The 14552-nt window shown below is 50.9% G+C and overlaps 1 protein-coding gene across 4 annotated transcripts in view; it reads right to left on the minus strand.

Annotated features, from left to right (window-relative positions):
- The window catches only part of LOC125435120 (carcinoembryonic antigen-related cell adhesion molecule 5-like), a 110720-nt gene that overhangs the window by 15274 nt on the left and 80894 nt on the right, over window positions 1-14552 (minus strand). For all 4 annotated transcript variants that reach the window (XM_048501175.1, XM_048501176.1, XM_048501174.1 and 1 more), the window contains exon 7: window positions 717-989. In XM_048501175.1, coding sequence (XP_048357132.1) covers window positions 717-989 — 273 coding nt within the window. The remainder of the gene's footprint in view (window positions 1-716; window positions 990-14552) is intronic.

A 14552-nucleotide genomic window follows, 5' to 3' on the forward strand; every position in this document is an offset into this window, starting at 1 on the left:
TGAGAGAAGCCCCCTCCGCTTATATGCGAGTCACCATTTTCTAGCCATCACAAGAAGGCTGGGGGCGGGGGTGGGACAACCTCCCTGCCTCCGGGAAGCCGCTTGTTGCTGCCCTCCTTGGAGGGTGAAGGGGGAACCCCAAGGCACCCTGGCTGGGCTTTGTCAAACCCCAGGAGGTAGAGGGAGCTCCTTATTTGGGCAGTGACATCAAGGGGAGTCACTGCTCAAATAAGGAGCTCCCTCTGCCTGACAGCTGGGTTTGACCAAGCCCAGCCGGCAGGCAGTCAGAGGGAGCTCCTTATTTGGGCAGTGACTCCCCCTGATGTCACTGCCCAAATAAGGAGCTCCCTCTGCCTCCCCACCCTCGGCTTATACCCGAGTCAATAAGTTTTCCGAGGTTTGGGCAGTAAAATTAGGTGCCTCGGCTTATACACGGGTCGGCTTATACACGAGTATATACGGTAAATCAAGAGCTAGGAAAGAGGGGGAGGGGGGATTGCAGCCTCCAGGTGAGTTTTGAGCCCCACAATTCCTTTTTATTTATTTATTTATTTATTTATTATATTTGTATACCGCCCTCCCCGAAGGCTCATCCCTTTTGCAGAAACTGGGGAGAATCCTCATTAGAAATAATTTCTGCCCCTCTTTGCCAAGGCTGGACAGCAACGGTCAGACCAAGGGGACATCAGCATAAGCAGACTACTGGATTTACTCACCCTCCACGAATATTTTACTGGGGTTGCTTGTGGCATTGTTAGCACCGTTCTTGGCCTCACACGTATAAGTCCCAGCATCCGCTTTACTGATGTCAGGAATGGTGAGGGTTCGGTTCCGCTCGGAAAGCGCTGCCTTATCTGGGATGGGTTTCCCATCCTTGTACCAGGAGACGGTGACACTCGAGTGTTCAGAGGTGGTACAGTTTAAGGTAACGTTCGCGTGTTCCTTCACAGACAACTCTTTAGGCCACAGAGTTGGCGGGGACAGCTTTTCTGGACACAAAACAGAAAAAGGGTCACACTCGGTGGGCCTCGAGGCCTCTGAAGGTGGGCACAGGTGCTCAGTTATGGAGCTCTATCTTCAGGCCATCCCTTGAGACAGGTGTTCACTATACCTGTCTGTTCATCCTTCCGGAGACTCCGTAGAGGTTTCCAACTTTCGAAAGGGCTATTGGCCATGCCGTTTTGAAAGCACAACTCGTGGAGTCAACTAGGAACATTTTGGAAGCTCTTTGGAAAAATGAGATTTTTAGCGTCTGCTTGATGAACAAAATATTACCCACGTTAAAGCCCTTTACTGCTTAGTTCCTGGTTTGCGAACGCTACTTATTATTATATGGAGTTAGGTGTCAACCCCTGAGGGAAAGTACGTATTTACAGAGACATGTTATGCAAGAGAAAGGCAGCGTGGGGAACGTTCTGCTTACTCAGACGTACGTGTTTCCTGGTTTAGGCCATCGGCAGTTACAGTCCAGGTTTGTTTGTTTTGTGTATGGCATATTCCAGGAACTTACAGGAGAAAACTTCCCAGGGGATTCTAGCCAACAGGGAAGAGATGAATGCCAACCACCCTTAACAAGTTTTTAAAGTAGCCACTGTGACACCTTGCCTAGAAGAGAGTTTGGATTTCTATCCCCCCTTTCTCTCCTGCAGGAGACTCAAAGGGGCTTACAGTCTCCTTGCCCTTCCCCCCTCACAACAAACACCCTGTGAGGTAGGTGGGGCTGAGAGAGCTCCGAGAAGCTGTGACTAGCCCAAGGTCACCCAGCTGGCATGTGTGGGAGTGCACAGGCTAATCTGAATTCCCCAGAGAAGCCTCCACAGCTCAGGCGGCAGAGCTGGGAATCAAACCCGGTTCCTCCGGATTAGATACATGAGCTCTTAACCTCCTACGCCACTGCTGCTCCTAGTCTCGTTGTAGGGTCCAAAGGCAACTAAAAATATGTTGGTGCCTGAGGAGAAAGGTTGCCAGCTCCAGATTAGGAAATTCCTGAATATTCGGGGGTGGGGGGGAATCCTGTGGACGCCACAGTCTAGGGAAGGGAGGGAGCTCAGAAAAGAATGTGATGCCACTGAAAAGAGGCATACGGCCTATAGCCGTGGTGGCGAATCTATGGCACTCCAGATGTTCATGGACTACAATTCCCATCAGCCCCTGCCAGCATGGCCAATTGGCTGTGCTGGCAGGGGCTTATGGGACTTGTAGTCCATGAACATCTGGAGTGCTATAGGTTCACTACCACAGGCCTATAGGGCAGTGATGGAGAACCTTTTTGAGACCGAGTGCCCAAATTGCAACCCAAACCCCACTTATTTATCGCAAAGTGCCAACACGGCAATTTAACCTGAATGCTGAGGTTTTAGTTTAGAAAAAACTGGTTGGCTCCCTCTTCCTCTACCCCACCCGCTTGAGAAGGGGCCAGCCTGCTCTAGCCTCCAGGAAGTTCTGCGTGCACTGCTCTGTGCCTCTCTAGTACCTCTGCCTCCTCTGCACCCGCCCCCCTCAGGCAGCAGCCACCTGGAGCCAGCCAAGTCCTCCCTGCTCACCGCGGTGCGCACATGTCGTACTCAGTGGCCCAGGCCAGCCTAGATGTGTGTGTGTATGGGGGTGATTTTCCACCCCCCCACGTGATGAACTCTGTATGCATGTGCCCACAGAGAGGGCTCCGAGTGCCACCTCTGGCACCCGTGCCATAGGTTCGCCATCACTGCTATAGGGACATGGGGTTACCCATGCCTTTTGGTCACATAACCAAACCATGTGCAGACCAGCCACACACCACCAATCCCTGCCTCCCCGCCTCAGTGCAGGCCGGCTTTTGAAAGTGGGGGTGGGAGGGCACCCGGAGAAGGAGTTGTCCCCAGGCGCCATTTCCCCCCGATACACCTCTGCCACTGAGTCAAGTCTCTCCTGTGGCCATCACTTCCAGGGGGAAACTGGTCACGATAGTCTTGAGATCAGCTGTTGGCCCAGGAGAACTCCACCCTCACCTTGAGGTTGGCAACACTACTGACAAGGTAATAAACACATAGCAACAAACTGAATATTTAGCAACAAACTAAATGGTTCTTCCCCCCACCCTGGACATTCTACAGGTATAAATACTCCACTTGCTTTACTATAAGGTGACCAGATTTTCACTTTTTTAAAGCGGGACGCCCACGCGCCCGCAGGAGCACACTGCCTTTTGGGGCGCCCCCTGTTTCCCGCCCTGTCACAGGGGAGCGTCCCAGAAAGCAGTGCCGCAGCTTTCCAAAAATCAGGAGATTTAAAAAACCCTGCGGGACGCAGGACAAATTGCTTAAAAGCGGGACTGTCCCGCCAAAAGTGGGACGTCTGGTCACACTACTTTACTACCATCAGATCCTCTGAAGATGCCGGCCACAGATGCAGGCGAAACGTCAGGAGAAAATGCTACTGGAACACAGCCATACAACTTGGAAAAACCACAACACACTAAACTAAATATTGGCTGGCTGTTGTGGGTTTTCTGGGCTGTGTGGCCACGATCTGGCTGTTTTTGCTCCTGGCATTTTCCCCCCACAGCTGCGGCTGGTATCTTCAGAGGCACGTGACAGTACAAGGTGTTTCTCACCGTGACACATCTCTGAAGATGCCAGACGTAGATGTGAGCAAAATGCGAGGAACAAAAACGGCCAGACCATGGCCTATCAGCACGGAAAACCCACAACAGCTGCTGATTTTGACCGTGAAAGCCTTTGACAATACATTAAATGTTGCCCATTGATGATGATGATGATGAAGAAGAAGAAGAAGAAGATGATTTTGGATTTATATCCCCCCTTTCTCTCCTGTAGGAGACTCAAAGGGGCTTACAATCTCCTTGCCCTTCCCCCTCACAACAAACACCCTGTGAGGTGGGTGGGGCTGAGAGAGCTCCGAGAAGCTGTGACTAGCCCAAGGTCACCCAGCTGGCGTTTGTGGGAGTGCACAGGCTAATCTGAATTCCCCAGATCAGCCTCCACAGCTCAGGCGGAAGCTGGGAATCCAACCCGGTTCCTCCAGATTAGATACACGAGCCCTTAACCTCCTACGCCCACAATAGCTGCTGACTCCAACCGTGAAAGCCTTTGACAATAATACATATTGCCCATTGCTGGCAGGTCTGGCCTTAATAAGGTTGCTGCGCTTTGCAAACCATTGAGAAGAGAGGAGAGGATGCTGAGGAAAATCCCCAGAGTTCTCTCCATGGGAGCCACCGAGGCGTGCAGGCAGTTTTGAGAGACAGCTACACTTGCTGTGGAAAACACCGCACGCAACGAAAGCTAACCCAACAGACAGAGTTCTTGGCACGATGCCTCAGACGCAAGCCGCCGCCGCCTCAGGTGGCCGAGACAGCCCTCAGGGTGAGTAAGAAACCACCACGTTCTTCCTCATTTCACGGGATTCGGCTTTGTTGACACAATCAGGAAATGAAACAAAGCAGACAGGAAGCTGCACAGCGAGGCTGGGCATAGGAAGTGGGATTTGGGTGAAATGCTGCACCACAACATCCGGGAGATAAAAGCCGATTAATTTTATTTTATTGTTCTGTGACAGCCACCGTGGAGACTCCTCTATGGACGTGGTGGTGAAGCCTTGGCACTCCATGCTGGCAGGGGCTGATGGGAATTGTAGTCCATAACATCTGGAGTGCCAAAGGTTCTCCACCACTGCTCTGTGGCATGGAACCCACCCTCCGAACAGCCTTCTTTTCTCCAAGGGAAACCGTTCTCTGACGTCTGGAGATTAGCTGTAATTGAAGATCTCCAGGTCTTGCCTGGAGGCTGGCAACCCTACTATTTCTGTCTTTCGTGCTAGTCTTCGGTGGAAAAGGTTTTTCTTGGTTCTGTGGAGTGCATTCAAACGCTGCCTACGCTACAAAAAGAGTGATCCCTGATTCTGCTCCACTTGCCGTTTTAAAATTTTCCAGGGGGTCGTGATTGGTTTTCCGGGCTGTGCGACCGTGGTCTGGTAGATCTTGTTCCTAACGTCTTGCCTGCATCTGTGGCTGGCATCGTCAGAGGTGTATCCCAGAGAGAAGTCTGTTACACAGTGTGTGGACACAGTATGTAACAGAGAACTCAGGAGGAGGAGGAGGAGGAGGAGGAGGAGGAGGAGGAGTTTGGATTTATATCCCCCCTTTCTCTCCTGCAGGAGACTCAAAGGGGCTTGCAATCTCCTTGCCCTTCCCCCCTCACAACAAACACCCTGTGAGGTAGGTGGGGCTGAGAGAGCTCCGAGAAGCTGTGACTAGCCCAAGGTCACCCAGCTGGCGTGTGTGGGAGTGTACAGGCTAATCTGAATTCCCCAGATAAGCCTCCACAGCTCAGGCGGCAGAGCTGGGAATCAAACCCGGTTCCTCCAGATTAAATACACAAGCTCTTAACCTCCTACGCCACTGCTGCTCTGGACACAGCGTGTAACAGACTTCTCTCTGGGATACACCTCTGAAGATGCCAGCCACAGATGCAGGCGAAACATTAGGAACAAGAGCCACCAGACCACGGCCACACAGCCCGGAAAACCAACAACCACCAATTCAATCCGGCCACGAAAGCCTTCGATAATACATTTTCCAGGTGTCTTTGCTGAGTTTTCAGTGTCCTTTTTTTGTTTTGTTTAAAACGGTTGCATTTTCTGTCGAGCCCCAGGCGGCTTACAAGCACGACCCGAGGCCAAGAGGCACCATTAAAACCAGTCTTAAAATTACCCGCTTGAAAGGCCACAGAGCTTCAATGAACCATGTGCAGCAGTGGCGTAGGAGGTTAAGAGCTCGTGTATCTAATCTGGGGGAACCGGGTTTGATTCCCCGCTCTCGCAACTCACCTTGAGAGAACTCCATCACTCTAACTGGTGCACAACAGTTATAACAAAGATTGCGGAATTGGGCTATGATAGTGACTCTCTGAACATGCTAACCCTTACTGAGACATTTGCCCTCATCAAAGAGCGGCTACTAGCAATGGATTATCAACAACTGCAGAGCTTGGCCAACAAATCCTGCTCGCCAATGAACATGGCAATTCCATTTGTGAAGGGAAACCCAGCCTACTATATTGCAGCGCTTACCAACCCTATTTATAGGAGAGCCGACATGCTGGCTAGATTTAATATTATGCCATCCCCGCTCCATAGAGGAAGACTCAAGGGTCTACCAAACGATAAGAGGCTTTGCCCCTGCAGCCCAGGGCAGTTGGATTCCATTGCGCCCATTCTCCTCCACTGCCCACTTTACCAGAAACCAAGATCCAGCTTATTAGTACAAATCATTGACTCTATGAAAACCCTGACCGAGCTTGATAAAGTAAATATACTCTTAAACTGTAATGACCTTGACTGTTGTCTCGCAGTGGCAGTGTTTCTGGCTGAGGTTTGCGAACTGAACTTATGATCCAGTGTGAAGTTTTATCTAGTAATTTTAACTGTATTTATATTGTATGTTTTGTATGCCAATAAAGGCTTATTGAATTGAATTGGATTCCCAGCTCTGCCGCCTGAGCTGTGGAGGCTGATCTGGGGAATTCAGATTAGCCTGTGCACTCCCACACATGCCAGCTGGGTGACCTTGGGCTAGTCACAGCTTCTCGGAGCTCTCTCAGCCCCACCTACCTCACAGGGTGTTTGTTGTGAGGGGGGAAGGGCAAGGAGATTGTAAGCCCCTTTGAGTCTCCTGTAGGAGAGAAAGGGGGGATATAAATCCAAACTCCTCCTCCTACTCCTCCTCCTCCTCCTCCTCCTCTTCTTCTTCTGTGGCATAAGTTTTCGTTCGCACAACATAAGCTGCCTGGAGACTCCAAACTGGACTGATAGAAAGGCTCAAAATAAACATAAAAACAAGGCCTCTTCCTACATGTTTTTGCCAGTTTTTGCTAGCATCATCTTGGCATGGGAGGCCTGCTAAATTTACATGCCACTCAGAACTCAGCGAGAGGAACTCTCGCATCTAAGCGCTAACCGGCTCCAGCTTTGTCTGGTTTCACCAAGGTTACCTTCCCAGACTACCCTAGACAGGATTCTGGTTCCTGAATAGGATTGTCAACCAGCTTGGGAAATTCCTGGCGGTTTATGGGCAGCACTTGGGGAGAGTACAGAACTCAGTGGAGATACGATGCAACTCTCAGACATCTGTTTCTCCGAGACTTTATGGTATACGATAGAGTCTGCCTTTGAAGCCACCATGTCTTCCGGGGATCTGACCTCTGAAATCCAACGATCAACTGTAATTCCAGATGAACTCCGTGCCCTACCTGGAGGCTGGTATCCCTAGGGTGGGAAGTCCAAGCTATGGCTGCACCCCAAAGACTCACAGTGATAACTGATTTGCTAACCAGCTGCCTTTTCATGCCACCCAAACTTTGCTGCATGATGCATATGCTTCCCTTTGCCTAATGGGGCTGCTATAGTTCCTGAAGAAGAAGAAGAAGAAGAAGAAGAAGAAGAAGAAGAAGAAGAAGAAGAAGAAGAAGAAGAGGAGGAGGAGGAGGAGGAGGAGGAGGAGGAGGTGGTGGTGGTGGAGGAGGAGTTTGGATTTATATCCCCCCTTTCTCTCCTGCAGGAGACTCAAAGGGGCTTACAATCTCCTTGCCCTTCCCCCCTCACAACAAACACCCTGTGAGGCAGGTGGGGCTGAGAGAGCTCTAAGAAGCTGTGACTAGCCCAAGGTCACCCAGCTGGCGTGTGTGGGAGTGCACAGGCTAATCTGAATTCCCCAGATCAGCCTCCACAGCTCAGGCGGCAGAGCTGGGAATCAAACCCGGTCCCTCCAGATTAGATTCACGAGCTCTTAACCTCCTATGCAACTGCTGCTCCTTGGATTTATATCCCCCCTTTCTCTCTCATAAGATGACTCAAAGGGGCTTACAATCTCCTTTCCCTCCCTCCCCCCACAACAAAGACCCTGTGGGGTGGGGCTGAGAGAGCTCCAAAGAACTGTGACTAGCCCAAGGTCACCCAGCTGGCATGTGTTGGAGTGCACAAGCTAATCTAGTTCACCAGATAAGCCTCCACAGCTCAAGCGGCAGAGCAGGGAATCAAACCCGGTTCTCCAGATTAGAGTGCACCTGCTCTTAACCACGACACCACGCTGGCGCTTTATGTATTAAATTGGTTCCTAATGGACCAAGTCATCCAGGTCTGCATATGTGGTGCATGATTTCTCCCACGAGCACCAGAGCACCAGTGATGCCAACGTAATAATGATTTCAGCCGTTCTAAATGTCAGAGCATTTGGAGATGTGTTCCAGACCCAGAAGCCAGAGGATAAATCCATCCTTGAGCTCTCGCAGATGGCTCGCAGAATAGCAGGCAGACAAGCGGAGTGAGAGTGCAGTGGCAGACAGAAAGGAGCCGCAAATCCCAGGAGAGAAACGATAGAACAAACAGCAGGCTGGAGAGAGCAGCTTTGGGCGATAAACCCCACCATTTAGCCTGCCACTTAGTTCGGCCAGCTGGAAAGCAGCAACATCAGGTAATGTCCTGGAACTGCGCGGGGCTACTGGCAACGGAACCAACCCTGGGGCCAGGATTTCTTGTTGCTATTGGGCAATACCCCACAGGTGGCGTTGCCAACTCTGGGGGAGAAATAACTGGAGATTTGGGGGGGTGGAGCTTGGGGAGGGGGAGGGAACATAATACTATATAGTCCACTCTCCGAAGCAGCCATTTTCTCTGATCTCTATTGTCTGGAGGTCAATGATACCGTGTTTCCCTGAAAATAAGACAGTGTCTTGTATTAATTTTTGCTCCCAAAGATGCGCTATGTCTTATTTTCAGGGGATGTCTTATTTTGCTGTGTTCTGTTCGTCGGGCATGCTTCCAAACAAAAACTTTGCTACGTCTTACTTTCGGGGGATGCCTTATATTTCGCACTTCAGCAAAACCTCTACTACGTCTTATTTTCAGGGGATGTCTCATATTCAGGGAAACAGGGTAATAGCAGGAGATCTCCAGGCCTCCCCTGGAGGTTGGCAATCTTACCCTCAACCCTGCCACTTAGCCAGCTCCCAGTTGGGAAATACCTGGAGAGATGGAGGGCGGAGCCTGAGGAGGGAGGGGTTTGGAGGGGACGTCAGTGGGGTGTCTGTCATACAGTCCGCCTTCCGAAGTGGCCATTTTCTCGAGGTGAATTCGTTTCTGTTGCCTGGAGACCAGTTGTGATCCCAGGAGATTTCCAGTCACTACCTGGAAATGGGCATCTTTTCAAGCCTGCGGGCACCTTTGGAATTCGGACACAGGGCGGGGAGGGCACAATCCCAACATGGCCGCCGCGCGAGGTTGCCCCCAACACAGAGGAAGTTGAAGGGCAGAAAGAAGAGACGAAACTTTACAAATACACTGGGAAAGAGGGGAGGTAGAGAGAAAATAAAACCAACCCTGTTGCCGCAGCGGCCACTGAATTATCATCACAATGGGTGATGGCCAAATATAACGGATTCAGGCCCTTTTAAAAAGCAGTAGGAGGTGAAATTCCCACAGAACTTGCCACCCAAATGCTTCTGGTCCATTATATTTGGCTGAACCTGGGTTAAATGAAAGTCACTAAGGCCCCTTCCGCACATTTATTGATTGATTGATTGATTGATTGACTGATTGATTGATTGATTGATTGTTGCATTTTTATACCGCCCTCCCCAGGTATAAGCTGCTTTCAAGCTGCTTTCAATGCTCTTTGAAGCTGTGCGGAATAGCAAAATCAGCTTGCAAGCAGTTGAGAAAGTGGTTTGAAAACGCATTATTGTGCGAGTGTGGAAGGGGCCTAAATTAGTTTTCTTCAACCCGGATTTCAGTCGCTTCCTGTGCAAACTACAGCAAGCAGGAAGCATTCAATTCCCCCCGCCCTCCTGTCCACTATTATTGTGGATTCCCTAGGTGGCCACCATGTTGTGGTGGTAAGTTGGTGGGAGGGATGCTCGGTTGGGGGGATTCTTGCGTGCCCAGTTTGAGGAAACACAGCGTTTCCTGTGTGAACCATGCCGCCTCCTGACATTGGGATCCCTATGCAAACGGCGGCACAGGCAACAGGTTCATTTTAACCCATTAGTATTGCCTGTGCAGAATCAGCCAATCTGCCTGGCCAATCAGATCTTCAACGGCCTATCAGATGTCTTTGCTGGGCAAGATCCCCGCATGGCTCCACCCATGTCCCAAAAATGCTGGGGGGGGGGGCGCCACAAAAGGGATTCCTGGGCACTACAGCTTCCACAATCGCCACGTTGGAGATTCAAACACGTCTCGTGATCACGGCACAACATTATCTGACATTCATCACTGTCACTCCGTGGCTGAATTCAGTCAACATTTTCTATCCAGGCAGTTCCCATTCTGCGCTAGGAAGAACCTGGGTTCTGCGAGCGAGTTCTGCAAGCCTGTCCAATCTCATCTCAGTTTCCGAATTTATTTTGCTGTTTCAGCACAAAGTATTTTGGTCAGTCGTGGTGGATAGCAAATCCCAGTCCCTGAAAAACATCTCAAATAATTTTTGCAGCTTCTGAGTTTTTGGCAACCTTTCCTCAAACTGATCCTCACAGGCATAGGGACAAGGAACCTGATTTTACATTACAAACAAGACACAAAAGCTGAGATCCTTAGGTTTCTGGTTTCTGCACCCAATAATGCACAATGTACCCAGAGGTGGGATCCAGCAGGTTCTCACAGGTTCCCGAGAGTAGGTTACTAATTATTTGTGTGTGCCGAGAGGGGGTTACTAATTGGTGATTTTGCCACGTGATTTTTGCCTTAGTTACGCCCCTCTTCTCAGCAGTAGCGCGCAGAACTTGAAGCAGTCTAGCAGGAGGTGCACCGGCGTGCGTGGCAGCCTGCGCCTGCGTGCATTCGTTTCTCGCCCAAGAACTGGCGCAGCGGCTGCGTCCTTGCCACAGCCCTGCCCCCGGAATGCCCGGTCACGCCCCCGTCGTGCCCCACCCAGCCCCATTGGCGCTACGCCACAATTTGAATCCCACCACCATGGGAACCTGTTACTAAAGTTTTTGGATCCCACCACTGAATGTACCATTTCCGCACTCCCACCAAACTGTAGCCCAGCTAGCAACAACCCTTTTTGTTCATATAGTCTGACCTCATTTGTTTTACACAAAGGGATGAACTGGGTTTAGTCACAACAAGTTGACAGCAAAGACACACTCCCTGGAAAATTACTGACTTCTGTTTCCTCTTATAGTCTTTCAGCTGTGTTTTACTGAAGGGGAACTACCTGCCCTGCTACACAGAGCTGCACACTTATGTTCCCTGATGCAAAACCCGTTAGATATCTCACATACCAGTTAATTGTTATAACGACTGCCAGATGTGAATAAAGCCATCTCAAAAAGCACAAATTCTCCACACTGTGTCATGCAGAGAAACACATCTTACTGTGACATCCTCTGAGGCTGCCAGCCATCGATGCATGCAAAACGTTAGGAGCAAAAACTACCAGACCATGACCACACAGCTCGAAAATCCACAACGGCCAGTCTCTCAAAAGCATGTTTCTGAACTGCCAAAACAGTTTGCTTTATTCAGACGCCTGAAAAGGCTCACTTTTAGAATGTGTAAGAGCAACAATTCTGCACCCTTGGGAGAAAGAAGCTATTCCGTGTTTCTGCCTGAAATATTTTGATTGGAAGGAGGCATACACAGGACAGTGACTCCTGCAGAGATGCAACAGGCAATCTCCTCCAAGGAGGAAGAATTCCACCATGTTTCTGCATCAAAAACAGTTGACTGACCCAACCGTACCTAATCCACAGATACAGTGAGCTCTCTCAGAACCAGGGACAAAGCAGATGGTTATGCAGATACAGTGGAACCTTGGTTTTCATCGGTTTTGGTTTTCATTGATTTTGTGATTTAGAGAAAAATTTGTCACGGTTTTCATCAATTTGCAGTAAGGTGCAGGGGTTTGTGGAGAAAAATCACCTGGACAAAGCTGTTGCAGGCCGTGTTTGCAACTTGTTTAATGACAATGTCTTGCCCCATTTCAGACAAATCTTAAAGAGGCATCAGAAACAGACCTCTTTGGACAGCTTTCTGGTGCGACATTGGTCCACTGGCTTTGAAGCACCATGGTCCTAGTGTATTATTGTTTGTTACTGTTTTCAGCATTAAGCGCTATGTTTATTCACCAAAACAATGTGTTTTTGGTATGTTTTTTGGAGTGCCTAGAATGGATTAATTGGATTTACATTGATTCCTATGGAAAAGTTTGCCTCGATTTCATCGGTTTCGGTTTTCATCGATTCTTTTCGGACAGATTACCAATGAAAACCCGAGGTTCCGCTGTACACAGCAGAAATTTTTCATCCGCCTCCCGTTTCAACAGCAGGGCATTTTTGTGTGCAGATTTTTTTTTCAAAAATGTGATTCTCTTGATAAACAGGAGTGCAGCACAAATGCTTGCACCCTTTCCCTGAGAGTTATGCAGGGGTGGCCACAGCCAAGGGGCAATAGGAGAGCTTCCTTTGGTCCCATGCTGGGTGTGACCGCGAATGCCCACAACCCTATCTTCCTGATGGAGAAAGGGGAGACGAGAAACATTGCTGCTGCTGCCCTCCCCAATTGCTGCTGCTGCCCTCCCCAACAGAGGCCCTTTCAACACGGCGGCGGAAACACAGCCCCACCGGCATGAATTATGCCGGTGGAGGCTCGGGGACTGCTTGCCTGGCAGGGTGCGAGCAGCCCTGCAGATCCACCACCCTGGAGAGGCAGCTCCGTCCGTCGCCTTCACTGACCTGCCTGTCCAGTGTCGCTCTGGAGGGCTGTAGGGAGGCGCCCACGCTGCCCTCCAACCTCCAGGGGTTGGAAGGGCAGCGTGGGACCTGCCCATGCAGCCCTCCAGAGCGATGCTGGACAGGTGGGTCAGTGGAGGTGACAGGAAAAGCGGCGTCTTCCCACCGGTGCGGTTCCCACCGTGCCGGTGGGAAGACGCAGCTTTTCAAAAACCTCGCTTGATGAACGAGGTTTAAAGCAATGGCTCCACGCTGCTCTGGGGCGGCCAGGATGCTTCCCCAGGGATGGCGTTTTTGCCTTTCTTGGGGCGCTGTATTCCACCCGTGTGGAAACAGCCAGAGGCTCAGGCAGTCAACTTCTAATTACATCTCCCATCTACCCTATATGGGGCAAGGGCTGCCATTGCTTAGGCTGACCAGACGTCCCGCTTTTGGTGGGACAGTCCCACCTTGAAACAACTTGTCCCACGTCCTGCGGGTTTTTTCCAATGTCCTGGGTTTTGGAAGGCTGCCACACTGCCTTCTGGGGCGCAAGGCAGTGCGGCAGCCTCCCGCGCGGCCACAGGAGCGCACGGCCTTCTGAGGCACTGCCATTTCCCGCCCTGTGACAGGGCAGGAAACGGCAGAGCCCCAAAAGGCCGTGCGCTCCTGCAGCCACGCGTGCATGCGCACGTGTGAGTGCGGGGCCGCCCACCAGCTTGTCCCGGTTCGCGAAGGTGACCATCTGGTCACCTTACCTTTGCTTGACACCAGAAGGGAGGGATGTGGGGGGCAGTGATACTGGGTCCTGGCCATTAACTTTTCCCGAGGGTCCAGAATCACTAAGGCCCTTCCGCACACGCAGAACAATGAACTTTCAATCCACTTTCACAATTGTATTGTCGAAGGCTTTCACGGCTGGAATCACTGGGGTGCCAGCCACAGATGCAGGCAAAAAGTCAGGAGGAAATGCTACTAGAACACAGCCATACGGCCTGGAAACTGCACAACACCCCACTCTCGCCATTGTTTGCAAGTGGATTTTGCTATTCCACACAGTAAAATCCAGCTGCAAAGTGTATTGAAAGTGGGTTGAAACTGCATTATTCTGCATGTGCGGAAGGGGCCTAAGACTGCCCCTGAAGTTCTCACTCACACAATGGCAATGGCAAAAGCACATAGATGGGCAGAGGCGTAGCTGGGTCAAACTGCGCCTGGTGCGCATTCTAATTTTCCGCCCCCCATGGCCCTCCCCCGCAGTGCCCCCTGCCCCCCCCATGGCGCCCCCGCTTCCCCCTTCCCACACTTACCTTAGTTCCTTACCTTTTTCAAAACTTTTTCAAGCTGCAAAAGGCCTGTTCTCAGTAAAAACGACCTGATGGGAACTATACTTCCCAGGAGACCTTGTGAGCCCCATGGTCTCTTGGGAACTGTAGTTTCTCAGGCCGTTTTTACTGAGAACAGGCCTTTTGCAGCCTGAAGAAGTTCTGAAAAAGGAAAGGAACTATGATAAGTGTGAAAAGGAGGGCACCGAGGGGGGGCGGGGAAAGGGGGAGAGGCCTGGGGGCAATTTTCCGCGCCCCCCAGGCGTGCGCCCTATGCACAGTGCACCCCCTGTCCCCTTGTAGCTTCGCAACTGTAGATGGGTAGCCAGCATGGTCGTTAAAAGCAGGGGACCCTAATCTGCTGGACTGGATTTAATTCCCTGCTGCTATGCATGGCACCTGCTGGATGGCCTTGGGTTAGTCCCTGTTCTCTCAGAACTCTCTCAGCCCCACCTGCCACACAAGGTATTTAGCGGGGATTGAGGAAGGGAAGGAGTTTCTAGGCTGCTTTGAGACTCCTTAA

Source organism: Sphaerodactylus townsendi, linkage group LG06 (assembly GCF_021028975.2).
Source record: "Sphaerodactylus townsendi isolate TG3544 linkage group LG06, MPM_Stown_v2.3, whole genome shotgun sequence".
Classification (NCBI taxonomy): Eukaryota; Metazoa; Chordata; class Lepidosauria; order Squamata; family Sphaerodactylidae; genus Sphaerodactylus; species Sphaerodactylus townsendi.